The sequence below is a fragment of the Schistosoma haematobium genome, chromosome 2 (assembly GCF_000699445.3).
Source record: "Schistosoma haematobium chromosome 2, whole genome shotgun sequence".
NCBI lineage: Eukaryota > Metazoa > Platyhelminthes > Trematoda > Strigeidida > Schistosomatidae > Schistosoma > Schistosoma haematobium.
The window spans coordinates 1,045,150-1,072,760 of record NC_067197.1 but is presented as its reverse complement, the minus strand read 5'-3'; the positions used below and the strand labels follow the sequence as shown (position 1 = coordinate 1,072,760).

At 34.9% G+C, this 27,611-nt stretch overlaps 2 protein-coding genes across 4 annotated transcripts in view; one reads left to right on the top strand and one right to left on the bottom strand.

Moving 5' to 3' along the window:
• The first annotated feature begins 870 nt into the window (after window positions 1-870).
• On the top strand, window positions 871-10,160 carry MS3_00000195 (uncharacterized protein). The gene is made up of 7 exons (XM_051208056.1): window positions 871-3,272; window positions 4,190-4,228; window positions 4,922-4,987; window positions 5,940-5,999; window positions 6,944-7,012; window positions 7,916-7,954; window positions 8,555-10,160. The coding sequence occupies exons 1-7, from the start codon at window positions 3,197-3,199 to the stop codon at window positions 8,569-8,571; spliced, it is 366 nt and encodes a 121-aa protein (XP_051067214.1). The 5' UTR covers window positions 871-3,196; the 3' UTR covers window positions 8,572-10,160.
• A 3,425-nt stretch (window positions 10,161-13,585) lies between these two features.
• Window positions 13,586-27,611, bottom strand: part of LARS2_1 (putative leucine--tRNA ligase, mitochondrial) — a 39,228-nt gene continuing 25,202 nt past the window's right edge. For all 3 annotated transcript variants that reach the window (XM_051214090.1, XM_051214091.1, XM_051214089.1), the window contains 5 exons: window positions 25,858-26,040; window positions 24,373-24,551; window positions 19,529-19,606; window positions 17,986-18,237; window positions 13,586-14,472 (listed from right to left, as the gene is read on the bottom strand). In XM_051214090.1, coding sequence (XP_051067212.1) covers window positions 14,350-14,472; window positions 17,986-18,237; window positions 19,529-19,606; window positions 24,373-24,551; window positions 25,858-26,040 — 815 coding nt within the window. In that variant the 3' untranslated portion in view covers window positions 13,586-14,349. The remainder of the gene's footprint in view (window positions 14,473-17,985; window positions 18,238-19,528; window positions 19,607-24,372; window positions 24,552-25,857; window positions 26,041-27,611) is intronic.

Genomic DNA, 27,611 nt, shown 5'->3' with positions numbered 1-27,611 from the left:
ATTATCACACAATTTATGAACTTCACTAAACTATTACACCACCCAACCTGGATTAACCCCCCTCTTTTGACCTCTGACCTGTTTCTAGCATATATATGTATAGTTATTACTGTAATCCAGTGATTTACACTCATTTATGTCAATTGTTTTCACACTATCTCCATGTAAAACAAAACTCTATCACAATTTGGGTTTGTAAGCAGCTGACGACAAAACCTCGAACTAATATGAATTCATACTATTCTGCATCAATGTTTGTTCTTGCTCTATTTAAATAAAAGTAATATATTTCTAACTATCCGAATGAGTAGAAAAATCAGATTTTCTGATGTTTCGTCACTTAGTGTAAGTCACTTCTTCAAAGCAAATAAATAATCAAATTAATCCAAGTTTAAATAGTACAACGAAACAATCCAAGTATATTGTGTGATCAATGAAAAACAGGTTTGAACAAGTAAGTGTTATGTCATTTCGGTCAAGGTGATTTATAAGTGATATGTATGTATGTGTGGATTGTTTAAGGGTGGAAAATAGTGTGACTTATATGGTGAGAAACGATAGAGTTTAATTTGTGAGATGATAGTGTGAAATTGTAAATACGATCAGACTGAATGACTAGGATAAATAATCCAAGTAGGATGTATGGTAAGTCCTTCTTTTCTATTGAGTGAAGTAGGATTAAGCATTATATGGAACGCCTCAGCTACCCTCCTTTCTTTGTAGTTGGAAAAGCCTTTTTGCAATATTTTGATATTTTTTTTAAAAATCAATTTGGTGGTCGTTGAAAATGGCATGAACTGCTATTGCCGATTTAATTTGAAGTTTATCCAATTCTACAAAATTGTTAGAAAGTTTCTTTGTGTGTCTAATATGTTCCTTGGCTCTAGTCAAGATTTCGCGGGATGACTCTCCAATATAGAAGGGATTACAATCGATACAACGCAATTTGTAGACGCCGTTCTCTGTGGACATGAACGAGATTTGATCTCTTAAGCGAACTAAAGTATTTCGAAGTGTGTTTGTTGTTTGTCTGTATTGTTTTAAGATTCTTTGGAGTTCTTCTGTTCTGCCATGACGGTATGGATGACTCTTCAATATAGAAGGGATTACAATCGATACAACGCAATTTGTAGACGCCGTTCTCTGTGGACATGAACGAGATTTTATCACTTAAGCGAACTAAAGTATTTCGAACTGTGTTTGTTGTTTGTCTGTGTTATTTTAAGATTCTTTGGAGTTCTTCTGTTCTGCCATGACGGTATGGTAAAACTGCATCACCAATCAATGGCATTTCATTCGAATTATTATTAAAACTCATTAAATCATCTTGTTTTAATATACTTCTGATAATCTTCACAGGAAAATTATTAAATTGTAAGATACTAATTACATTCTTCTGTTCTTTATGTTTGTCTTCTTCTGATGTGATGATCTTGTTAGCTCTTCTAAAGAAAGATTTAAGGCTAACGAGATCTTAACACTGGAAGGATTTGTTGAATGCAAGTCAATATATGACATTAACTTGTTCAGACCTGTTTTATTTTATTGATCACACAATATTCTTGGATTGTTACGTTGTACTATTTAAACTTGGATTAATTTTAATTTGCTTATTTATTTACTCTGAAGAAATGGCTTACACTAAGTGACGAAACGTCAGAAAATCTAATTGTTCTACTCATTGGGATATCTACAAATATATTACTTTTATTTATTTATAACAATCTACCCAATGCTCAATTTATTCGAAATGATCAAATCAAATCTTGGTAATGATATTCTGTTACTTATTTCAGATGTCGAGTCCAACCATCTTGAGGATTTAATACAAACAAATAATGGTCTATATTTTGTGAATTTAAAAGCAAACATTTCTCGAGAAGAAAGCAAGTGACTGTGGTTTTCTTCTTTGTTGTTTAATTTTACAGACTATATATTCATACAATGAAACGTTTTCATAACATACACATTGTTACATACTACTTAAATGAAGAATTCGATCCATTCGTTTGTATCTAAGGGCTTCTATTAGACAAATTTATATAAGTGTTCTGTAATGTAATGAATTGAATAAGTCTATTAAAATAAAATTGTTATAACTTGTGAACCTGCGTACCCTGTTATTGTATAACGCAGCAATACCGCCGATGAAAGAGCAGAGAATTATCGATCGGATCAATGATGTGTAAAACACGTGCGAGCAGGCTAGAATCCTGATTGGTCCCACTTCCCTGTCTAGTCAAGCCAGTTGAGTCCAGAACACCAGTCTCAGCCTCTGCAATATGAATCATTATATTGCAAACATACTCAGTTTATATACCAATCAAACCGACCACAAAGTACCATAAAATAGAAAATAACATGTGTAAAATATATAACAGAACTCATTGTCATTTACAAAAGAAAATCATTTGAATCTTCAGTCATAAACGTCATAATAAACCTCAATATCGTTTGTGTGTGTGGTTAACCTTTAGATCGGATGATCAATTTCATACGGACTATCAGAGACTGTAACAATCAAATAACAACTTTGAAAGGTAATTTGATTATTCAATCTTTTTACATTACTGAAATTAAAATCAAAGTAAAATGAACACAACTAGTGTGTATATATCTAGATTGAAATAAGGTTTGTTTATTTGAATCTGAATCTGGTGATACTTCACAAGGATTCAATCCGTGATAGGCTGTAATCATTTGATGTGAATATGTAAGTGCACATGGTTGACTCACATGCCAATCTTAGAAACAAAGTTAGTTCATACACTTAATTGCCTACAAACGTGCTACTTGTAACGTTTGTCAATGCACCCATTTTCTTGATAACTGCGACTAGTATGATAAATTAAGAATAGAAAATTCTAGTTGTTGTTGTTGTTGATGTCCCATTTCCTTTGACCGATTGAATGATAAACTATTGATCCAGCTTGCTAGTATTGTCCATGAATACCATTAGTAGAATGTGTCATTGATGTTGTAACATCAAACCATAATTCATTTTATTTCTGTTAAATCACATTATAAATAAGTGGAATACAACACACTCTTATGTTTGAAATGTAACTAGATCACCTTATTCTTCAACCAAGTTATTCTACATGATCGTGTTTATTTCAGATGAAATCAAAAATTCCGATCCAAATGGAATGAAGAATATCGATGAGTGTATGTGTAAAAATAATTGAATTCTTTAATGACATTCATGATTCTAGACATTAGCTGCAGAAGTAACTATTTCACTGGTGATGCAGCCATTTATGCTTGGTCTCGTAAGAAAAAAATTGTTTTCATCCATTTGTTTAATTTCTATCCAGCATTTCATTATTCATGACATTCATGTTGATTGTTTGAATCCATTGACTAGAGAATCGATCTCATATGTGAAAGTGGACATAATTCAATGTTAGAAGATTTTATTCTTCCATAATAAGATTGCAATATGACTGATGCCATTAATTTGGCACGTCGAAGTTTATCTTTGATAACTCTGACAAAATACTACAGCTCCTTTGTGACAATAAGTACAAGCATAACACTATGATAAAATAGTATCTTAGAATAAGAGGCTACTAAAGTTTGTTCTGTTAATGGACAGTCTACATTGAGGTGTTAAATGTTGATGTGTGTACACAATATTTCTTATTGTCTCTGTATTATAAATTCTCTTGCATACCATAACAAAAATCCATCAAATTGAATTCAGTATGCAATATTACATCAAGACTGATATGCTTAAGCAATTTTGAGTTTTATTCTGATGCTGTGAGCAAACATATTACAGAAGTATTCACTTATTAAGAAAACGATAATAGATGATTTTCGTTAGATATTGAAATCTTCCGTTCATCAACACATGCCTTAAGGAATCATCGATTATCAGCAAAGTTTTTTACTCAACATCGAATCTAGAACATTCAGACAACATGCTGAGTGTCAAGACTTTAGACCAGTAAAACGTTATCAGTTGGTTTATTGAAATTTTCACCTCATGGCGAACAAGTATTCGGAACAATTTAAATGGTTGGAATATATCGGTCTATATTTTCGTGTCTAATCAGTTCGCAATATATTCACTCGTCCATCAAAACCACATTCAATACTCGCTACTACAACAGATATAAATTCCTCATAAACATACATATTGAAACCAATTCAATCTGCAATCTGCTTTTAATGCTTGTTATAGATATACGAGAAATGCAGGCAAATTACAGGCGACAATATCGTGAGTAATTTCAATGACCGAATACTCTTCAACATTTGGAGCACATTGACATACATTAAAGACTGTTTCATATTTTACCATGAAGTGAAGAGACAAATATGAAACAACGTCTCATACCACTTCAAAAATTCTTTGAAACGAATGATGCTGTGCTTTGAATGTTAATGTTTTTAGTATGAATGGCCTAACACTCATCGATTCATGATGTCAATCCAAAACTTAACTGTCTACACAACCCCACTTTGATATTGAGTATTTGTTTACCAATGAAATTCAAGACCCCTATTTTATCCTTTTTGGGATCAGTCGGATAGATACATGTTGATCTCTATGTTGTTGTTCACACTGCGGCTCAAATATGGAAATCCTTGCTTCAAACCAACACTTTGAAAGAAACTATTTCTAAGTTTCAATGAGAACACCAACACTAGTGGAAAGCGCGTTCAGCTGACAGATCTGGAGCTGAAAAAAATGACTGTCCTGAGTTTCACATATTTCAACATATCAGATATATCAAAATTTAATTTCCAGACAATACTCTCAGAAAGTTCCTGTGGAAACAGTACCCCATCAAATTCGGTCCTGAATACTGTCCATAGGGAGTCGTAAACCATTATTATTATCTATTTACATGTTTTAATTACATACCATGTTATAGTTTGATATTTGTTCAATATCTCTGCTTCTATACAGCGCAAGTTTACTTGACTTCACCGGAACTGATTGCATGTTTTCAAGAAATTGTTAAAGATTATAAAAGTAAGTCAAAATATTGAATTGCATGTAGTTCATTCCCAGCCATCTCAAACATTTGACCACTACTTCTTATGTATTCATGTTGTTTGCCTATCAATAACTACGTTTTTTTAATACTTTACAGACCAAAACAAGGTATAAATGACTATTGGTCATTAGTTCTGTAGATAGAATTGTTTCAACTCATTCACAATCTCACTTTCGTCTGTCAAGTATATCACGCTGTTTGTCTAGTTCACAACAAGTAGTGCTTTCGTGATCAGCATTTAGGCGATGTTGATGAATAAATGTCGCTTATGTGATTATAACGAAAGAAAATTAATTCCACATTGGTTCTCGTCGACCTCTACTTCACACATTTTATTACCGTGTCATCGTTGCTAATTGCAGTATGCAAAATCTAGTGTTTAGTTAACATCGATAGTTTAGCCGGGACTACATGAATATCTTGAGCATTTTCAATTATGTAAGTGTCATTTTCATCTCTAATTAATTGTAGGTTCTAAGCAACACAAGTACATCATGTCGACATATAAAGCCGCATGTTTGGTAGGGCATCTTAAATTCATGATGAGAGTTCGCGAGGTTACATCCAATATTAGAGTTTATTCAGTTTGTGTGTATTGATTATTTGAATCTTCCTTTGATGTGGTAATAACACAACTGATCAGTCTGTTTTGGCAAATGTGCATCTTGTACGGATTGCCTCCATATTGTCACTGAGTCGTAAGTGTTTTTAGCAGACATGGATGGTGGCTAGCAGAATGTCAAAGCGAACATTAACCCTAAGATGTAGAGATATCCAGTTGAGAAGTCTCTCATTCCTCAGTTAGACACCATACATCTCTACTCATAATTCATTTCTCATAGATCAACATGGTTTCTGGTAAAAATGACTGAATATGAATCTGATGAGGTGAATAGTCTTTTATTGTTTCTTTAATCAACTAATTAGAAATGAAAACGGATCACAGTGAAACAATTTGTAATGAGTGGATACCATACAGAACGAACGGTAATTTCATTTAAACTATCTCTCTTGATAATTAATGAATATGACAGACATAACGTGACATTCCTTACCGAAACTCATACTCACCACTACTTTCTATTTATTTACAAACGTGTATTCTAGAATACCTAATTGCCGTTCTTTAGTACGTTGAACTGGATTTCCCTTAATCAGGAAATCATAAAACCGTCTATGTCCTGTTTGGTAATAAGTTAAAGTAATCAGTTATCGAAATGAGACAGAAGCTTCATCACCTCCGATAGTATTGGAACTCAAAATGAATAACAACGGGTGTAGTACTCATGAAGGAAGTATTTCATGGTACAGCACAAATCAAGTCAGTGAAATCAAAGATGAAATCAACATTTTGATTTCAAGGACTAAATATTCACAATAACATTGACTATTAGGTGAGAATATGGGGAAATGGTAAAGAGATCAATGTGACTCTTTGTTATTGTTTCGCAGTCCATCTAGTATTAATATACAGTGGTCTGCATTAGTTCGATGCTGAAAACACGTTAAATGATATCATCAAATAAACAATATTTCTGGATAATAATAATAATAATAGGATAATCAAAATAATTAAGGCCAAGGTAACGATAACGATAAGACGTACTTCTTTTGTACCTGCTCTTGTGGAGCAAGGTACATTGGCCATAGCCAGCGCTCGCTTTCAACTCGGATACGAGAACATATCCAAGCTTGGTTCTATAAGGGTGAAAGGAAAGCAGTTGGGAGTTCTATACTTGAACACCTAATCGACTATAACCATTCAACATATCCACAAATTGACTTTAAGGTTGTTTATATGATTCGTTCAAATCTACCCAGATTTCTTCGTATCCAACTCTTAAAAACAGCCGAAGCTCTTGCAATCCAGTAGCTTAAACCAGAACTATGCGTGGATGTTTTCCTAACCGGAATTATTTTGTCTTTTTCAGGTATAAGAGAAATAGATCAGATTATTCGTTGGAAATATTATGATGTCGAAGAATTGAACATTAAGTTCTGTAAGATAAAACATTTGAATATTTTTTTGATTGATTTATCAAGTAATTGTGCCAGGTTCACATATGTAATTGATTAAACAATGGTTATCCACAAACTCTAGTCTGCAAAGCTTTGTAGCGTGGTGTCGAGTTGAGGTTAACTATGAACACCGCTACCAAGAAACACGTGCCAAATAAATCAGAAGGCGAGGGTTGAACGTAACCAAATAAATCCATAAAATCCCCGAGAAGCCAAATATCAGAAGACAATTAATGGACCAAGTTGAGATATATTTGCTGGCGATCTTGTGGTATCGAAAGGATACCGAGATCGTGCCAGGATACAAGCTTGGTTACAGAACGTAACCGAATTCGCGCGAAGTCACAATCCAAAGTGTAAGAATCAGAATGGAAGCACAATATAGCTGTCATTAGCACAGTCAAACAAAAGCACATTAAAATAAACACTGGTACAGTTGGTTTATAATAATCACTGTTTTTATTAAACCAGTCGTGTTCCCGTGATAAATGTGAGTCACTACAGCTTCATCAAGACACTGATGCCATGAATAACATTAAACAGTCTATTGAGACTAATCTGAATTCGAATATTTTTGCTCAACTGACCCACCATATTTGTGACGATTCTTAATTTAAATATCAAGGTGAAGATTGTGAGATCGCGTTCCACATTGCAGAATAACTCGACAGCACGGAATAAACAAAGAAATTACAAGTATTCACATTAAAATTGTTAAACCAGTAACACGTATCGGACAATTGCTCATATAAATAATAGATGTGACATAAACAGGAAACAATCACCGATTTATTTTCTCTGTCTCCTCATAGATGATGAGATGAATGTTGAAGTGAATAAACACTCAATCATTTGATGATTTATTTCATTTTCTCAAATTTTAGTTAACCATAGATTTCTATCACAAACAATCAAATTGACAAGTGAGTAACCCTATTGAATCAAATTTGTTGACAATTGTTATATGAAACAATATTCGATGGAATAGTGCTGTATAAAGACGAAATATTGTGTGCTTGAATAATGAAAGTGAGCAAAATGGAGTCACAAACTACTACAGGTCAATTGATTAGATACAACACATGATTCTTGTTGAATTGAAATATCTGTGTCAAAATAGTTGCTTGATATATGGTCTAGTGAATAGTAAATATGGATAAATGTTTACTATTCCAGTTCATACATAACCACATGATGATTTTCTGTTCCATGGCTTCAGTGGGATCTACAACATATGTGACCCTATGAATACATACATGTTGATCAAGATCTACTAGACCGTTTCACTTTTGTCAAAGCGTTCATTTCAAATGTACACTTGTGTGACTTATCATACTTAATTTTCTCTGGTTAGCACTGTTTTTTAGCGAGCTAGTTTTCTACAGGATGGGGTCGCTAACCTCATGCCCAACCCTCCTCCTTTAACCGGGCTTGAGACCGGTAGTGGCCCCAAAGGGGCTCCAGGTGGAGTTGTGTGACTTATCGTATTACTAATTATTTTTATGTTTCCTTTTGAATTTTAGGTGAATATTCAAAGTAAATGAATTTGGATTTGGGAATGATGATCTGGACTTCACTCATTTTTTATTTACTCATATGTTGTAACAATTAATTTACTGTCAAAATAACAAATCACAAATTCCCTTTTTCATTAACAATATTAACCGTTAATATGAATTAATTATTAGTTATTCATGATCATCACATTGGTGCAATAAAGGATCGTAAGGTCTGAAGTTGAATGTCTATAAATCTGTGTTTACTTGCAATGAGAATTTGACTAGTAGTTGATGGAAATGAGAATAGTGTCCAGAACATGGTGAATAAAAACGATGGATAAATAGCATTTCTGAAAATGACGACTGATTTCTGTAAATCACCGTGTTCACTGCAATTTACTCATCCCATTCCACATTCTGAAATTAATATAGTATGAACAGGCCTGGTTCAGATGCAGATGTAAAGGCGAGGATTGGCAAAGCAAGGGCCTCATTTCTACAATTGAAGAACATATGGAACTCAAATCAACTGTCAACCAATATCAAAGTCACAATCTTCAATACGAACGTCAAGGCAGTTCTACTGGACGAAGCTGAAACTTGGAGAACTACTACAACCATCATCAAGAGGGTATACGTATTCATAAATGGTTGTCTAAGCAAGATAGTCAACATCCATTAGCCGGATACCATCTGCAACAGTGTTCTCTGGAAGAGAACAGACCAGCTTCTAACTGAAGAAGAAATTAGGAAAAGATGATGGAAATGGATAGGACATACATTACGCAAATCATCAAACTACATCACCAGTCAAGCCCTAACTTGGAATCCTGAAGGGAAGCGGAAAAGAGGAAGACCAAAGAACACATTACGTCGAGAAACAGAAGCATATATGAAAAGGATGAATAGGAACTGGAAAGGATTGCCCAGGACAGCGTTGGATGGAGAATGCTGGTAGTTGGCCTATGCACATTCACGAGGAGTAACAGGAGTAAGTAAGTAAGTAAGTAAGTAAGTAAGTAAGTAAGTAAGTAAGTAAGTAAGTAAGTAAGTAAGTGTCCTTTCACTTTGAGTTTTTCTAAACTGATCGTTTACTAGAATTAAAACAAACATTCGACAAGTATCGAAATTAAAATCGGGACTCGGACACAGTACTGCTCACGTTAAATGACTAACACCTCATTCACTACTATGTCCGAAGGATTAGTACCGGCTAATGCAACGAATGTCTGCAACACAACCAAGCCATTCCACTGCACTGTAGCCTGGCTAATTAAAGATAGAAGACCACATTCAGTCGGGAAAACATTTCTTCTACAAGCGGTTCGAAAGAACGAACGAACAAGGACTCAACTCACGCGAATATACGAAATACAAAAATGCCCATGAAAAACGTCACAAAATAGCACACTGCAAGAGAAGTTGAAACAGTGACGTCCAAGGTCCTTTCAGATAGGAAACACAAACTGAATGTAAAAATGAGCGTTTTTCGATATGAAAATAGGAAATGAGAATTTACGCGAATAAATTACAAAAATCAAAGTTTCACCATGTAATTTCTGGACATCTAGCCTCCTCAAAATCCACTGAGCAACTAAGATCAACTAGGTCCGAGTCGCTATGTTAAAATCACTACTGACGTAGATGCTTCCAGTTAAATAATCCAAAATAGGATGGGATACGAATCCTGGATTCTACTGCCAGCTACAATCCATCCATTATAAATAACTGGTGACACAATGATTACATCAATGCGAATCACAAAATTTTCACATATGCCAAAAAGACTGACCGAAATTCAGTCCCAAAATTAGACAGTTGGATAAATCAAACACCATCTTATCATTACGAAATAAACGTTTCTAATTTCGGATGTCACATCTATCAGAATCGGCTACTTACTACGGTCTTCTTTACATTTGTTAGGACTCATGCCTGTTGATCACAGATTGTTGTCTTTTAATTCTCTGATACTCTGTGAATGATCTTGTCATTCTTAATTTGAATCAGACGTGCTGACGAAATGAATCAATACGGCTGTCACTTACTGATTAAGAGACATAATTCTGTTCCGGAATCGGAATCATGAATAATGTAAATGACAACTGATGGATGATGTACAAATGAAGCATTTATTGTGTGATTTCTAGAATTTACAAAGAATTTTGAACTGGAAAATGAATTGGTTTCCCACACTTATTCTCCGTTCACTGCATGTTTAGTTATCATAATGCGTAGTTCGTCTTGATGCGTAGAAAATTAAGTTATCTGATCGACTAGTTATTGTAGGACATGGGGAAATTTTCGATGTGGTTTTATAAGTAAGTAAATACGGATCACTATAAATGAAAATTAGAATTGATTAAAACTGATCACGTCAAGCGACAGGATGTTATTAGAATATATTCGTGTGTTCATATTATGGACAAGACAACATGTTATCCAATTATATATGGAGAGTAATAACCTGTAAAGTTAGTATACAAATGAAAATACAGGACAATGATGCAACCAGCTTTCTGACAGTGAAATCGACATTACAAACTGTTTTCATACTCATAAATCTGACAGTATATATCCAATAACTTTGCAAATTAAAGGTGATATATGTATACATCTGTCGATGGTTTTATGAATAGTCTGCGACGCTCAGTGTTATGCATCATGGTTATAGTCAGTTGCACATTTTAGAACGGATGACTTCATATTTTTATGTTGTCATTTACCAAGACAAACGGATCATTGTTCACTTATACGTCAAATGATGCTTCTCAATGAATAGCCTATGTATTACCTAGCTGTATAGGAACAGATAAACTCATACATTCACATTGAACTGGTCAAAACCCCTTCTGATAATAATCATCTGCTCACTAGTGACTGACTTCAAGAGATACTCCTGGAGTTCAAGCAGGTCTATTCTGAGATAGCAACTCACTGAAGACAATGGTGTACGGTGGCGCAACTACATGGATTGGTTGAAGTTAGACATTAACACCGTTGGATGCCGGCTCAATGGTCCAGTAAGTTAAGCGTTCGAGCGAGACTGAAGGCCCTGCGTTCGAAACCCGCGAGCGGGATCGTGGATGCGCACTGCTGAGGAGTCCCACAGTAGGGTGAAACAGCCGTCCAGTGCTTCCAGGTTTTCAATGGTGGTCTAACATTAATCGGTTCATGATCTCAATCAAAAAGTATTCATTGTATTGATTATTATGATTACATTTTATTAATCTTTGTTGAAACGCAAAACGAAAAAAAACTTTTACAGTTTAATACATTCCAATTTCTGTCAGTTGATTCGTCAGTAGTCAACATTTACTGATTATCATTTATACTATAATATAGATTGTAATTAGTTTTTTACATATTCGTTACAAGAAACAATTTCTTTTCTTCCTTTCTTTCTATTGTACATGGAGTTATGTTATTCATCATAGATACTGTTCGGATGATCCAGAAAACCTCTCGCAAAAGACAAGAAAAGATCAGGAAAAAGCTAAGATGCATTTAATCCAATCGCCCTCAAATGCACTAGTACGGCCGAGAGTGGGAAGAGTTCGCTTTCCATCTCAGTATGCTCCCATATGGCCTCGCGTATATAGCTTCTGTCAAGGAAGTCTTGCTCATTTCTTCCTCATGGAGGGGGTGTTGTTTACGAAATTAGGAGAACAACGAGCGAATGTACGGCTATCTAACCGAGTTGGTGGATATGGAGGATTCATGTAGGGGAGTTGGAACACCCTCATTCCAAAACAATGGTACACATGGGGTGACTCCAGTATCCTGATGTTCAAATGATGTATGAACCAGTCGTTGGTCACTGGCTACCATGAGACTGCATCTACTGACATCGCTTTACTGCCTTGTGGATCAGACCTTTAGTTCGAAGGCTCCGAATGTCGCCGTCTAAGAAAACCACCTGTTTCGGTTTCAGCATCCGGGCAGTATCACAGCCCTCATACAAATCAAATGAGATTTGTGTGGCGCATATGTATCTGGTGCCCCTTTGTACGAATATCTATGTGTCCACATAAATAAATAAATACTTTATTCAATCATAGATCACTAGAAGTTTATCCAGAAAGATCAAGAAAGTGGAAATTCACATGTACAGTTTTTGATTGGCTGATTACTACACTGCTATACTATGTTTAGTAGTATTCCAGAATTTTCGGGAAACCCAAGGACATCTAAAATACAATAAAAACTTTAGATTTTCTGTATTAAAACAAACCTTTGAAGTAAAGTGTTTCTCGCATATTTTGCGTTCTTTTTCTCGCCCGTGTTTAAATCGCTGTATAGTTCTAGCTTGGCGGTTACGTGAATAGTTTAGGAACCGACTGAATTCGTTGACAACTTCACTTATCTTGGAAGTCTGATCAGCCCTAATGGGCTGGTGTCGGACGAAATCTCAGCACGGATTCGAAAAACTCGTTTGGCTTTTGCCAACTTACATCACCTATGGCGAAGGCGAGATATCCGTCTATCAATAAAAATACGAGTATACTGCGTGACAGTCGGTATTTTTTAATTTACGGCAGCGAAACATGGCCATTAAGAGTGGGAGACACTCGTAAGCCACTAGTATTTGACCACAGATGCCTTAGAAATATTGCTAGCGTCTGCTGAGATCACCAGGTAAGTAATAGTGAGGTTAGACACAGGGTATAAGGGAACGATGATAAATCAGTTGTTGAGGTTGTGAATCATCATCGACTGAGATGGTTGGGCCACGTGTTACGTATGCCTGAACACCGATTACCACGACGTGCAATGCTAACCGGTGTTCGGGATGGTTGGAAGAGAATTAGGGTTGGCCAAACCAAAACGTGGCATCAGTGCGTGAAGTCACTAACTTCTAGTCTGAGCCATGTTGGAAGATGCAGACTATTTGGTTGGGGTGCGCGTGACTATCGTAACCGATGGTTGGAGACTCTTGGTGGTATGGCTCACAATCGATCACAATGGCGTCGGTGCATACACTCTCTGTCTTCCCTTAAACTAAGAGATTAAAATCACTTCATATCTTTCTTTCTACGAACTAATTCTTTCTTCCTGTACTATATCCTTATTGCAAACTCTCTTTTATATATTACCACCTCTGCATTAACTACTTTTATGAATCCGGTGTTCATCTTGTTCTGTTAATCAGGTATGGCAACTTGGACCGATGCATATATGTCCCTGGTCCTACGTTGTAGGTGACTGACTGACTAGGAACCGAAAGAAAGCGTTCAAGTAGTAAGGCTTATCAGATACCATAAGAGTTAAGATCTTCAATAAATCATTGTGTTTTGATCTTTGTTTTTACATCTATCTAAATTGTGCACTATAAACGTTATAATAAATTTAACCATTAAATTTCTTATAACAATATGAATGAAGTAGACTGTTAATATTATACTAATAGTATAGTTTCATTCATCTATTTAATACATAGTACATAAAAGAAAACCAGATAGGAAAAAGAGAGAAAGGGAGAAAGAGAGGAGAAGGAGGGAGGGGGGTGGAGAAAATTACTTATTTTTACAAACAAACAACAATTTTATAAATGTACAATGATACAAACAACTAAATCATAGTGATAACAATGATCATTTTACTAGTACTAGTAATAATCAATAATCAATGATAATAGTGAATGAATAAGAATTACATCGACCAAAATAGGTAATCATATCTATAAACAAGTATTAATATTATAATTTTGTAATAAACAATATGGAATGATATATACATACATATCCAATCATTTATATACGTCTAATGAATCCCTCACGGTTGGGCACAGACGACGCATAAATAAGAATAGAATAACTTCACTTTGGAAGAGGAGTAGAAGTAGTAGTAGTGAGGTTTGTTTCATATTGTTCTACAATTAATTCCGGTATTTCAGTAGAATATAAACATTTAGGAAATGGTTGTTCAAGTACATATTTTGTCTAAAATAATTTAAAAGAAAACAAAAAAGAAACGATAGTTCTGTTGAAAAGTGTAGTCTGTGAAAATTACTGTAGTGTATTGATAATTATCCTTACTAACTGATATTGGATAATGTAAATATGATAAAATTTTGCGATTTGACCTCCTAAGAAAACCAGATAATTCACAGTTTAGGCACTCGGTCAGTATCATAGCCCATACCTAAATCGAATGACTTGTATGGTTCATATGTATTCGGTGCCCATTTGTGCGAATATTTATGTGTTCAAATCAATAAACAAATAAAATACATAATTTTGATCAGCCATAAGATGCCTAATACACAAGAAACAATATGGATATGGATTGTGGGATGTGAACTTTTCAGAAGTCTCAAACTAAAATGAAAGTTATGTGGTGTTTTCTCTTAGAATTCTTAATTATTTTTAAACTGATGTCAGTGAATGATGAAGAAACAAATCGAAATAATACAATAATTACACAATGTTCATGAAATTTTAAGCATAAAGAAATAGTTAATGAATAGTTGCCATTTGACAACACGACAAGATGAAAAAAAACGGATAGAAAACTGGTAGCTGATTGAATTCTTTCATTGAATAGCAATGATATAAAATATTATGTAATCAATCTAATAACATTTACAATGCCTAATCTTTTTTGCATTCATAACAGGATTTAGATTAATTATAAAAAGAGTTGCTTACAATCAATACAATCGAGTCAACTCAACAACAAGATGGACACCGGATTCATAGAAGTAGTTAAGTCAATGACGGTAATATATAAAAGAAAGATAGCATATAACGATATAGTACAAGAAGAAACAATTAGTTAGTAGAAAGAACGATATGAAGCGATTTTAATCTCACAGTTTAAGGAAAAACAGAGAGTGTATACACCGACGCCATTGTGATCGATTCTGAGCCATGTCACCAAGAGTCTCCAACCATTGGTTACGAAAGTCACGCGGACCCCAACCAAATAGTCTGCATCTTCCAACATGGCTCAGACTAGAAGTTAGTGACTTCAAGCACTGATGCCACGTTTTAGTTTGGCCACATCTAACTTTCATCCAACCATCCCCTACACCGGTTAGCATTGCACGTCGTGGTAATCGGTGTTCAGGCATACGTAACACGTGGCCTAACCATTCAGTCGATGAAGATTCACAACCTCATCGACTAATTTACCATTATTCCTTAATACCTTGCATCCAACCTCACTATTACTTACCCGGTGATCCAAGGAGATGCCAGCAATATTTCTAAGGCAATTGTGGTCAAATACTAGTAGCTTACAAGTCAGGGATAATTTCACATTATTAACTAAAATGATATTCTATTTGTTATTTCAACAATCAAAATATTCATAACAAAATGAAAATACAACACAGAAACTGGAAGACTAAGCATAATTTATCATTGGATTGTTATTAAAAAGTTAAAAAGTTTATTCTGTCCAAGTAAATATTCCCAGATTAGAATCCTGTCAAGTACACTACAGAATTCATAGTTAAAAAGTAACATTAAGAGTAAACACAAATTTTTATTTTTATTTTTATTTGAACACATAAATATTGGTACAAGAGAGCGCCAATATATATGCGCCACACAAAACAATGAGAATTCGAAGAGAAATAGAGAAAAAGAGAACAATAACGAAGAGATTGGTGTAAGGTAGTGTGGTAGTAATGAGGGAACGCAAAGGTACAATCGGAAGAAATCTTTCAGATAAGGGAGACAGAACCACTTTTTATGAAGAAAGTAAAAGAAGGTTACAGCAGGATCGCCACTGGCTTCTATTCTGAGCCATATCTGATAACGTCTCTAGCCACTGTGTTGCACCATCTCTCGGACCCCAACCAGGGAGGCGTGAAGGACCAACACAAGCCAGTCCTTTGCAGCTTTCTTTCATACCACGACACCATGTCATGCACTGACCACCTCTCCGCTTCTTCCGACCAGTCCCAGAGTCGGCAAATAATGCACGACGTGGAATTCTCTGGGACGACATTCGGAGAACATGTCCAAGCCACCAAAGTCGGTGTTTCAAGATGGTGACACCAATTGAATTATCATCTCTGTGCCCGAACACACGATGCCGAACCTCTGCATTACTGACATGGTGTTGCCACTGAATGTCAGCAATCCTTCGGAGACAACGACGATCGAACACAGAGAGTCGTCTAACGTCATCAATTCGGAGAAGCCAGGTTTCATAAGCATAGAGCAAAACTGCTCTCACCAACGCGTTGTAGATCCGACCTTTTACAGTCAGACTGACATCACGAAGGCGCCAAAGATGGCCCAGATTGGCATAAGCTGCTCTGGCTTTCACTATACGTGCATTGATCTCATCACTCACACCCCCACCAGCACTTACTGAGCTACCCAGATACACGAACTTCTCGACTACTTCTATCTGCTCACCATCCAGGGTGAGTACAGGATTAGAATCCTGCCAGTCTTGTAGAAGTACTTTGCACTTCGAAGGTGCAAGGCACATACCATACTTACGGACACTGATTGCCAACTGATTAAGTGCGGGTTGCATGCCTTGGGTATTATCGCACAGTAAGACAATATCGTCCGCATACTCAAGGTCGAGAAGTCTTTCTTCAGGCAACAGATCCACACCACAAGCAATTGATTCAAATTATTATCATTACTTTTCTCGCTTCGAAAAACAAGTAAACACAAAAATCTATACATGAGTTAATATAAATTTGTAAAATATTGAAAACGTTCTAATGTGTCACCAAAGAGATTGAACAATCATTCTGTCTAATAGAAAGTATGGTACCTTGTTAAAGAGCTAAATGTCAATTAAAAAGATTCATTCAGCACCAAACATGATTGTGAAACTGCCAAATACAAACAGAATAAACATAGTCGTTGATATTTCTCATGTGAATACTGTCTACTAAGAATATTATGATGAATAGTTGCGTTTTTTTTAATGTTTAGCGATTATAGATCAACGAGATTGTGACAAATTCCACATAACCCCCCTTTTTTTTATTAATCCCTTTAACTTTTCTATTTTGTACTATCTAAAATTGCTTACCAATAAGATAGACTAAATATATATATTATAAGGGACTGTAGATAAATGTGTGTGTGTTTGTCAGTCAGTCAGTCAGCAACAACGTAGGACCAGGCACATTTATGCATCGGTCCAGGTTGCCATACCTCATTAAAACAACAAGATGAACACCGGATTCATAAAAGTAGTTAATTCAGTGGTGGTAATATATAAAAGAAAGATTGCATATAAGGATATAGTACAGAAAGAAAGAATTGGTTGATAGAAAGAAAGATATAAAGCGATTTTATTCTCACTGTGTAAGGGAAAACAGAGAGTGTATACACCGATGCCATTGTGATCGATTCTGAGCCATGTCATCAAGAGTCTCCTCCTATATTAAGTGGGTATATAGAATTTAAATTCATGATATTATGAGAAGTAATTATTTATATATTACATCATGAGAAAAGTTAACATCTTACCAAATCATAAGGCCAATGACTATAATGATAATTCTTGCTTTCATTGGTTCTCATCATTGTTCTATTCGAATAAACACAAAGGACTTCATATAAATTTGAATGTTTTGAAGTTAAACAGGCCAATTGAACACCAGACCATAATTCAGATGCATAAATTGGTGCAATAGGTGTAAGCATTACTATAAGATCAGCTAATGCACGTAGATACAAGAAACTTGACGGTCCTGGACCACCAACATGTTTGGAAGATTTCTGTAATCATAACGTACAAAAAAATCCATTTTGTACACAAGAATATTGTGAAAGAAGCTTAGGACTAAACGAATAAGAAATTGTTCGCTCCTACATAATTAATCCATTCAGTCTTACAAAATTTCAGTCTTGACCGAAATAGCTTAGTGGTAAATATTTCAGATTTAGAAGCTGTATGAATTAAATCTCAACTGTACGAGAAAACATCAGTTCCCTCAAAATCCTAGGAACGCCTATTTGACAGTAGTAAACAAACACAAAACTCAGGTCCAGACGTTCTTTCCAATTAACCTCAACCACCTAACATATAAAAGCTTTAGCAAAGACTTAATCCATAGGATAACATAGTTCATTATTCCTGAACGTGATTCTCATTATACGATAGATTTGTAATATCTAGTTAATAAGCGACTGATCAACTACCGATCAAGCAATCTATATAGAATAATAATAAAACTATCATAAAATTAATGGGACAAAAGCATTGATCAACAATTACCTGAACATATGCCAAGATCAATAAAACGAGAAATTATTATGCTATTTTCAAAACAAATTCTCTTCTTTTTTCCTAAATACGATGTGATAAAGATCTGCCTATTTGACAGTAAAAAAAACCATAAACCATTTATAACTCAGTTAGCTGCAATGTAGAACCTAGCAAGTATGTATATCAGTTCAAGTTCCTATGCCACATTAGCACAGACACATGAAATTGACAGACCAAACCCAAGAATATTAGATGTAGTAACTGCATGAATGGTAATAGAAAAAATTAGCTATCGAAGATACGATTCGAGAAGAAAATATAAATTAGTGAAATAGAAACACAAAAAGTGTTATGAGGAAATCAGAAGCTCAGAATCTCGAGGAAGATAGAGAATCAATCCACATGTGTGATTTCAATCGATTTCGTGGACTCCAATCAGATAGTTCACACTCATTTATATGGCTCATTCTTGTGGTCAGTGATTTCATGGACTGATGTCATGTGTTGGTTTATCGTGTCCTAGCTTTCTCCCAGCCTATTCGTAAACCAGACAACATCGCTGGTCGAGGTAGACACTGGTAGTTAGGTATACATAACACGTGTCCCAACCACCTCAACTGATGAAGATTTACTACCTCGTCAATAGATTTGCGATCTTTACCTAGTACCCTATTCCTAACACAGACACCACTTATTCGGTGGCCCCAAAATACACGGGCAATGCTTCAAAGATACGTACGATCAAACCATTTATAAAGCGCAAGATTATTAACACAACAGATGAAAAATAAGCAGACTTACTCGAAGCATTTCAGTCATCTCATGAAGTCGAGCAATAACAGAACTAATTACAAATGTATCATCATAATATTCATTAACCTGTTTAAAAAAACGAACAAATATTGGACAAAATAAAAAGGGATGAGCGTAAACAACACCCCCTCCATGAGGAAGAAATGAGCAAGATTTCCCTGGCAGAAGCTATATACGTGTAGTCATGTGAGAGCATTTCGAGAATGAGAGCGAACTCTCTCCACTCTCGGTCGTACTACGGCATTTGAGGATATAACTTAACAAAAGTCCTAAAAACTATAAGATGTATTCATCACAATCATTTCATTCTTTATTTCTAAATCATCGTTGAAAATAGAGAAAAAACTAGCAAAATCTTAACAACGCGGTTACCAAACATATCATTTCACACCTGATTATAATGTAAAACAGACTGTAACTCATAGTACTATGTCCAGTTATAATGAAGTAGTAGGAAGACAGTTTTACTGATAATAGTAAGAATGATAAAATACAATAACAAAACTCTTATCTATGGTTAAACGTTGGAAATAGATGGTTAAACGAGGGTAAATAGACTTAGACTAGTCATCAAAAAACATTGGAACCATTATGTAATAAGAAGTGTGTAACTAATTAGATAGTAAAGAATACAAACCGAAAGAGGCGGAAAATTACAAACAAATACTGGATGTGGAAATAAGGTTAATGATAACAAAAATAAAATAAAATGAAAACAAAATTCTAAAAAATGTTGTTTGTTAAGTTATAACTGACCATGGAAGGGATAGGGGGTCACGTAATTCTTCTGTACACATAAATTGGGGTTATATATACGAATTCCTATGGCTTCAGCTATATGTAGGAGACGGCAACGAACTCCATTGGGAAATGATGGAGGTATACGATAGATCACTCGAAATGCTTCCGATTTATCTACAGTATGACCGCTATCAATAAGATGTGCCAAGATAGAACTGCGAATTGTTTTTATCTGGCCCTTTGTAAACCACGCTGGTAGATGTTCACTCATTCGTTGGTTAAGTTGCCTGGTAGTACACCCGATATAGCTATCTCCATAGGAGCAGCTGAATTTGTAAAAGCACATTGAGGAGGCCAACTCAGGTAACTTATCCTTCATTTGGGTAGACAACGCTGGTCGACAAGAGAAAGTCAACGCAAGATTGGCTGCGTATAATGTCCTGCTAATTACTTTCGTTAACGTATCTTTCAAAGTATCACTAGCTAGCTACATCCCCGTTGAATTGTAGTTTCATGTATAAAGACTTCTTTCGAACATTCGAAATCTCCGACTTCTTTTTATGTCATACATGTACTTTTTAATGAAAGCACTGGGGTAGCCGATCTCGGTCAGTGAGTTGTCGATAAATTTCAGCTCATGACATAAAGTATCTACTGTACAGATCTTTTAGCTCTGCTAGTGAGACATCTGACCAAATTTCTCTTGTAGCGGATAGGTGTAAAACTATGGAAGTGAGTATATTGGTATGCAGAGAGGATTCTTCTATACACGCTTCTACTTAATGTGCCATCACTTCTTCTGCTTAGTGTGACGTCAAGGAAGTTAAGCTTTTCGTCATACTCGCTTTCACAAGTGAAAGTGATCGCTGGGTGAACACTGTTGAATTGGTCTAGGAGTTCCTCCTTACTGCTGTTTTGATCTACGATAATGAAGGTGTCGTCAATGTAGCGGCAATATAAATCAAGTTTCTTAATAGTCTCATTAAGAGGTCCATTTTCTAGCTTTGCTAGGAAGAGATCAGCTAAAATCGGGCCTAGAGGTGAGCCCATGGCTATCCCATCTATTTGTCTATAATAAGTATTGTTGAAGACAAAATGGACATTCAGTGTGCATCTTAAGAGTAGTTCCTTTAGACTATCGTTAGGCAAGCCAATGTTGATTTATTTTTCTGATATTTGCTAGTAATTATGACATCAATAATTAAGTAGAAAAACATTTGGCTAATTTCCTTAAGGATCTAAAGAAAAGGGAATAATCACGACCGAGATTCATGATTCAATTAAGTCGACTGGATCATTTACACCACGACTGTATGGTTTGCCTAAAGTACATAAATCGGGTCTTCCTCTACGCCCAGTTCTATATATGTACAATTCTCATTACCACAAAATTACAAAGTGGCTAGTACGAATCTTAGAACCTTTACACAAATCAGTAGTTAGAAATAGTGTAGAAGATGTCTTCAACTTCACCTACAAAGTGGAAAATATTAATGCAAGTATGAAAAATATGATCTCAGTGGATGTAGTATCTTCGTGACTATCTCAAAATTCAGGATTTTTTTTCTTAGAAAAACAAGAACAATAATATCTTTCTCAAATGATTCAGTAATAGAATTATCAATTTACTGACCGTCTTGTTCAGCCCATTTTTTTGATCGATGTGGTCCAGCATTAATATTTTCCACTTTGTAGGTGAAGTTGAAGACATCTTCTACACTATTTCTAACAACTGATTTGTGTAAAGGTTCTAAGATTCGTACTAGCCACTTTGTAATTTTGTGGTAATGAGAATTGTACATATATAGAACTGGGCGTAGAGGAAGACCCGATTTATGTACTTTAGGCAAACCATACAGTCGTGGTGTAAATGATCCAGTCGACTTAATTGAATCATGAATCTCGGTCGTGATTATTCCCTTTTTCTTTAGATCCTTAAGGAAATTAGCCAAATGTTTTTCTACTTAATTATTGATGTCATAATTACTAGCAAATATCAGAAAAATAAATCAACATTGGCTTGCCTAACGATAGTCTAAAGGAACTACTCTTAAGATGCACACTGAATGTCCATTTTGTCTTCAACAATACTTATTATAGACAAATAGATGGGATAGCCATGGGCTCACCTCTAGGCCCGATTTTAGCTGATCTCTTCCTAGCAAAGCTAGAAAATGGACCTCTTAATGAGACTATTAAGAAACTTGATTTATATTGCCGCTACATTGACGACACCTTCATTATCGTAGATCAAAACAGCAGTAAGGAGGAACTCCTAGACCAATTCAACAGTGTTCACCCAGCGATCACTTTCACTTGTGAAAGCGAGTATGACGAAAAGCTTAACTTCCTTGACGTCACACTAAGCAGAAGAAGTGATGGCACATTAAGTAGAAGCGTGTATAGAAGAATCCTCTCTGCATACCAATATACTCACTTCCATAGTTTTACACCTATCCGCTACAAGAGAAATTTGGTCAGATGTCTCACTAGCAGAGCTAAAAGATCTGTACAGTAGATACTTTATGTCATGAGCTGAAATTTATCGACAACTCACTGACCGAGATCGGCTACCCCAGTGCTTTCATTAAAAAGTACATGTATGACATAAAAGAAGTCGGAGATTTCGAATGTTCGAAAGAAGTCTTTATACATGAAACTACAATTCAACGGGGATGTAGCTAGCTAGTGATACTTTGAAAGATACGTTAACGAAAGTAATTAGCAGGACATTATACGCAGCCAATCTTGCGTTGACTTTCTCTTGTCGACCAGCGTTGTCTACCCAAATGAAGGATAAGTTACCTGAGTTGGCCTCCTCAATGTGCTTTTACAAATTCAGCTGCTCCTATGGAGATAGCTATATCGGGTGTACTACCAGGCAACTTAACCAACGAATGAGTGAACATCTACCAGCGTGGTTTACAAAGGGCCAGATAAAAACAATTCGCAGTTCTATCTTGGCACATCTTATTGATAGCGGTCATACTGTAGATAAATCGGAAGCATTTCGAGTGATCTATCGTATACCTCCATCATTTCCCAATGGAGTTCGTTGCCGTCTCCTACATATAGCTGAAGCCATAGGAATTCGTATATATAACCCCAATTTATGTGTACAGAAGAATTACGTGACCCCCTATCCCTTCCATGGTCAGTTATAACTTAACAAACAACATTTTTTAGAATTTTGTTTTCATTTTATTTTATTTTTGTTATCATTAACCTTATTTCCACATCCAGTATTTGTTTGTAATTTTCCGCCTCTTTCGGTTTGTATTCTTTACTATCTAATTAGTTACACACTTCTTATTACATAATGGTTCCAATGTTTTTTGATGACTAGTCTAAGTCTATTTACCCTCGTTTAACCATCTATTTCCAACGTTTAACCATAGATAAGAGTTTTGTTATTGTATTTTATCATTCTTACTATTATCAGTACAACTGTCTTCCGACTACTATGAACTTGTAGTTTTCCCTATTATGTACGTATGTCGATGTAATCTAATTCATTGTGGTTATTAACTAAAATTACCTTAATTGGTTTAACATTTTCGTATGAATATTCATGTATTTTAGAATAAAGCCTGATGATGATCTAATTGAACACAATATTGTTCGCTTACATGTATTGTTCTAATTAATGTATAATAAATGAAATAATAAAAGCAAATAAACATCAGTATAAAGCTTGGTATAGAGATATACACCACAAGTAAACTTGCTGTATCCTATTTACACAATTAGATGTAATGAAGAGGGGATGAATAGTAAAAGAGATGATAATCATCTATTTATTAGTAATGGATCATTGTAAAGACTAAGTAGGATGAATACGATTTGAAAAAACGAACAAACCAACAAACAAGAAAACAAATGAAACGCAAATGATGTCCAAAGGTATAGTAGAATGGTTGATTGTGAGAAAGATAAAGGATGAGCATATCTAAGCAATTATGAATAATGTTGTGTTATATCACCTGATCAAATAAATATATCAATCATATAGAGACTTTTTAAGAATAAGCAAATTGACTACTTACAAATGAATAGTAGGATTAATAGAAAATTGTTTTTTTAGAATTTACCCGCTTTATAATGGATTGATGATATTTTAGAGAATATGATGTATGAATTAATAATGGATCATCCATATCACATTTTAACTCCCATGATACATTAGAATGTTGTAAAGTATTAGAATATTCAATAAGTTGTTCAACTAGTCGATTCATTTTATTTAACCAATTATTAACACCTTGAAGTACTAAAATGAATAAAATTTATAATAAAAAAGGAAATAAAATCACAACACTCCCACATAAGAGCAAACAATATAAAGACAATAAATAATTCTAAGATCAGAATGTGCTATGTATGAATCTTGGTGATTGACGCTGAGGATATGCATTATCACATTACACATTTACACCAATGTATGGAAAACATGAATAATTAATTTAAAAAGAAAATAAGAAACGTCAATAAACGGTCAGTATTACACATACAACTTTAAATCCATCCTAAAACGATTACAGATGTCTGAGTTTCTAACCCCATATCTCTTATGTTAGTTCCTTTTTGTGTATATTACACTTTACTACTTAATATTACTTAGTAGTTTGAATAACTGATCTATTTTATGACGAGTGAACTGTAACACCAGGTATACCATAGAAACAAGTCATATATATGTATATATTGTTCATTTGTAATTTAATTTCGATATTTTAATCCATTTTCCTTATTTTTCAAACTGTGTTCCTCTTTCCATTAACCTTAAAATCTTTCTCATAACCTTATCACTTGAAGTTGTTTTACTTTGGAACTAGTTTGTTGGATAAAGAATGTTTTCTGACAATATTAAGAATGAAAATTATAGAATATTGTTTGGAGAATACTAGAAGAACTTGTGTGATAAAATCAAGTGACATATTACACTTAAAGAATTACATCACAATTTCATAGTATTGTCTTTGGCAAAGCTTTATTCTGTGAGTTGAGTAGGTTGAATATGAAGTATTTATTGTCGTGCAGGGAACCATTATTAGCACAAACTTTAGATAGAAGTGAGGTATTTACGTTTATGTACAAGTGACTAACAGTTTGCTTAGTCAATATTCAGTTTGATTGATTGTGTGTAATACTTGTCGTGTCATTGGCTTACACAATTTTTTTGATTAGCTCTCACCTTGAACTGATTCAGAGCCTTACAATTTTTTTTAGAATTTTCTTAACCAGTTGATAAATCGGACACATTTTAACATCTTTATCGATTCCCGATTGACTTGATTGCCTAACCTTTAAAAAATCTCTAATCTTCTTTATGGCTGTCATTGATGAAGATTTCTAGCCCACTTACTATCATCATCTGAAGCTCGTATTAATAATAACATCGTTTAGATAAAACCAGTGAAACCTCCAAGCTTAGAGAACTCAACCCCACTAATATCATCCTCTTGAATTAGGAATCTTCGTGACTATCTCAAAATTCAGGATTTTTTTTCTTAGAAAAAGAAGAACAATGATATCTTTCTAAACTGATTCAGTAACACAATTATCAATATACATACCATCTTGTTCAGCCCATTTTCTTGATCGATGTGGTCCAACATTTGTTAACATTGTAATTCTTATTGTATCCATACCATGTTTTTCAACGACATCAGTTGGATCAATTCCATTCAATTTGGATTTGCTCATTTTATCCCAATACATTTGAACTGGTTCATTAGTTTCAATTTCATAATATTCAACTTTTTTTAAAAAGTTAGATGAAGAAACAAAATAGAATATGAAATATTGAAATAAATTTAACAGACAAACCTAATTGGTAGTTAGTTGAACTTATTATCATCTAAACGAAAACGTTTAATGTATGGATAAGTGGTTTTATTGATTGAGAAATATGATCTTCAACTATAATGTTACAGGTTCTCTAACTACATCAGATTTGGCAAACTGTTATCATTTGAGCAAGTGATGTGAAGAGATAAATGAAAAAGCAATGATGAAGAACAACGAAGTTCGACGTTCAGACATACGTAACACTTGGCCCAAACATCTCAGTCGATGAAGATTAACAACCTCATCAACTGATTTACCATCATTCCCTAATACCCTGCGTCTAACCTCACTATTACTTACCCGTTGATCCCAGCAGATGCGAGCAACATATCTAAGGCATTTGTGGTCAAATACTAGTAGCTTACGAATATCTTCTACTTTTAGTGGCCACGTTTAGCAGCCGTAAAACAGAACAGAACTAACTCCCGAGCAGTATACTCGTCCCTTATTTGATAGATGGATATCTCACATTCGCCATAGGTGATGTAAATCGGCAAAAGCCGGACGAGCTTTTCGAATTTATGCTGAGATTTCGCTTGACACCAAACCATTAGAACCGATCAGACTTCCAAAATAAGTGAAGTTTTCGACGCGTTCGACTATTTGATTCCCTATCCTTAGTTCAGGTGTTCATGCAGGTCAGTCCTGGAGCAACAACTTGCATTCAGAAAGGGAGAAACGCATCCCAAACATCCTGGCATTGTTCAGTGCTACCAGAAGACTGCATTTTATCAACCAAACAGGATTATGTCATCTGCATACTCTAAGTCAATAAGTAGACGCCCTGGAAGGAGAACAATTCCTTAAAATTCAGTCGACGAAAACCTTTTCTTAAGCAGTAGGTGTCTATAATGAAATTGAACAAAAATGGGGATAGTGAACAGTCATGCTGGACACCAAATGAGGTTGCCATCGAATCAGGTTGCAGATAATATGTCTTGTCTCCTCCGTTGCCAACATATTAAGTTGCAGGTCGGTGACAGATTAGTTTTCTTTTCTCTTCTCTCAAAGTCGATCAGTCATAAAAGAACTCACATATTTGCTAGCCTTATGATTGGATTGAATAACCTATCGCATCAAGGCTTTAAATTAGATCGAGATAATTCTCTCCTGTATATTAGAGGGCAGATGGATCAAGGATGTAAAGGTAATACTATGCCAGAAACGTAAGACATGGTTATAAAATGCTCATTAGTATTTAACTCGGTTTCGGTTCTGTAATTACGACAGATTAATAATTGGCAATCAATTGTCAATTACCTAATACTTATGTAAACGACATTATTAGCATTTCACTTTCTAAATGGGTTACAGTTACAGTCCAATACTTTAAACATTCTATAAAACTTCTGAGAATTATGAAAAGATATGGATATTTGAATTTTCAGTGAAGTATACATAATTTGTTGTTCGCGTGCGCGGATCGGCAAAGCAAGAACAGTATAATTACAACTGAAGAATATTTGGAACTCAAAACAAC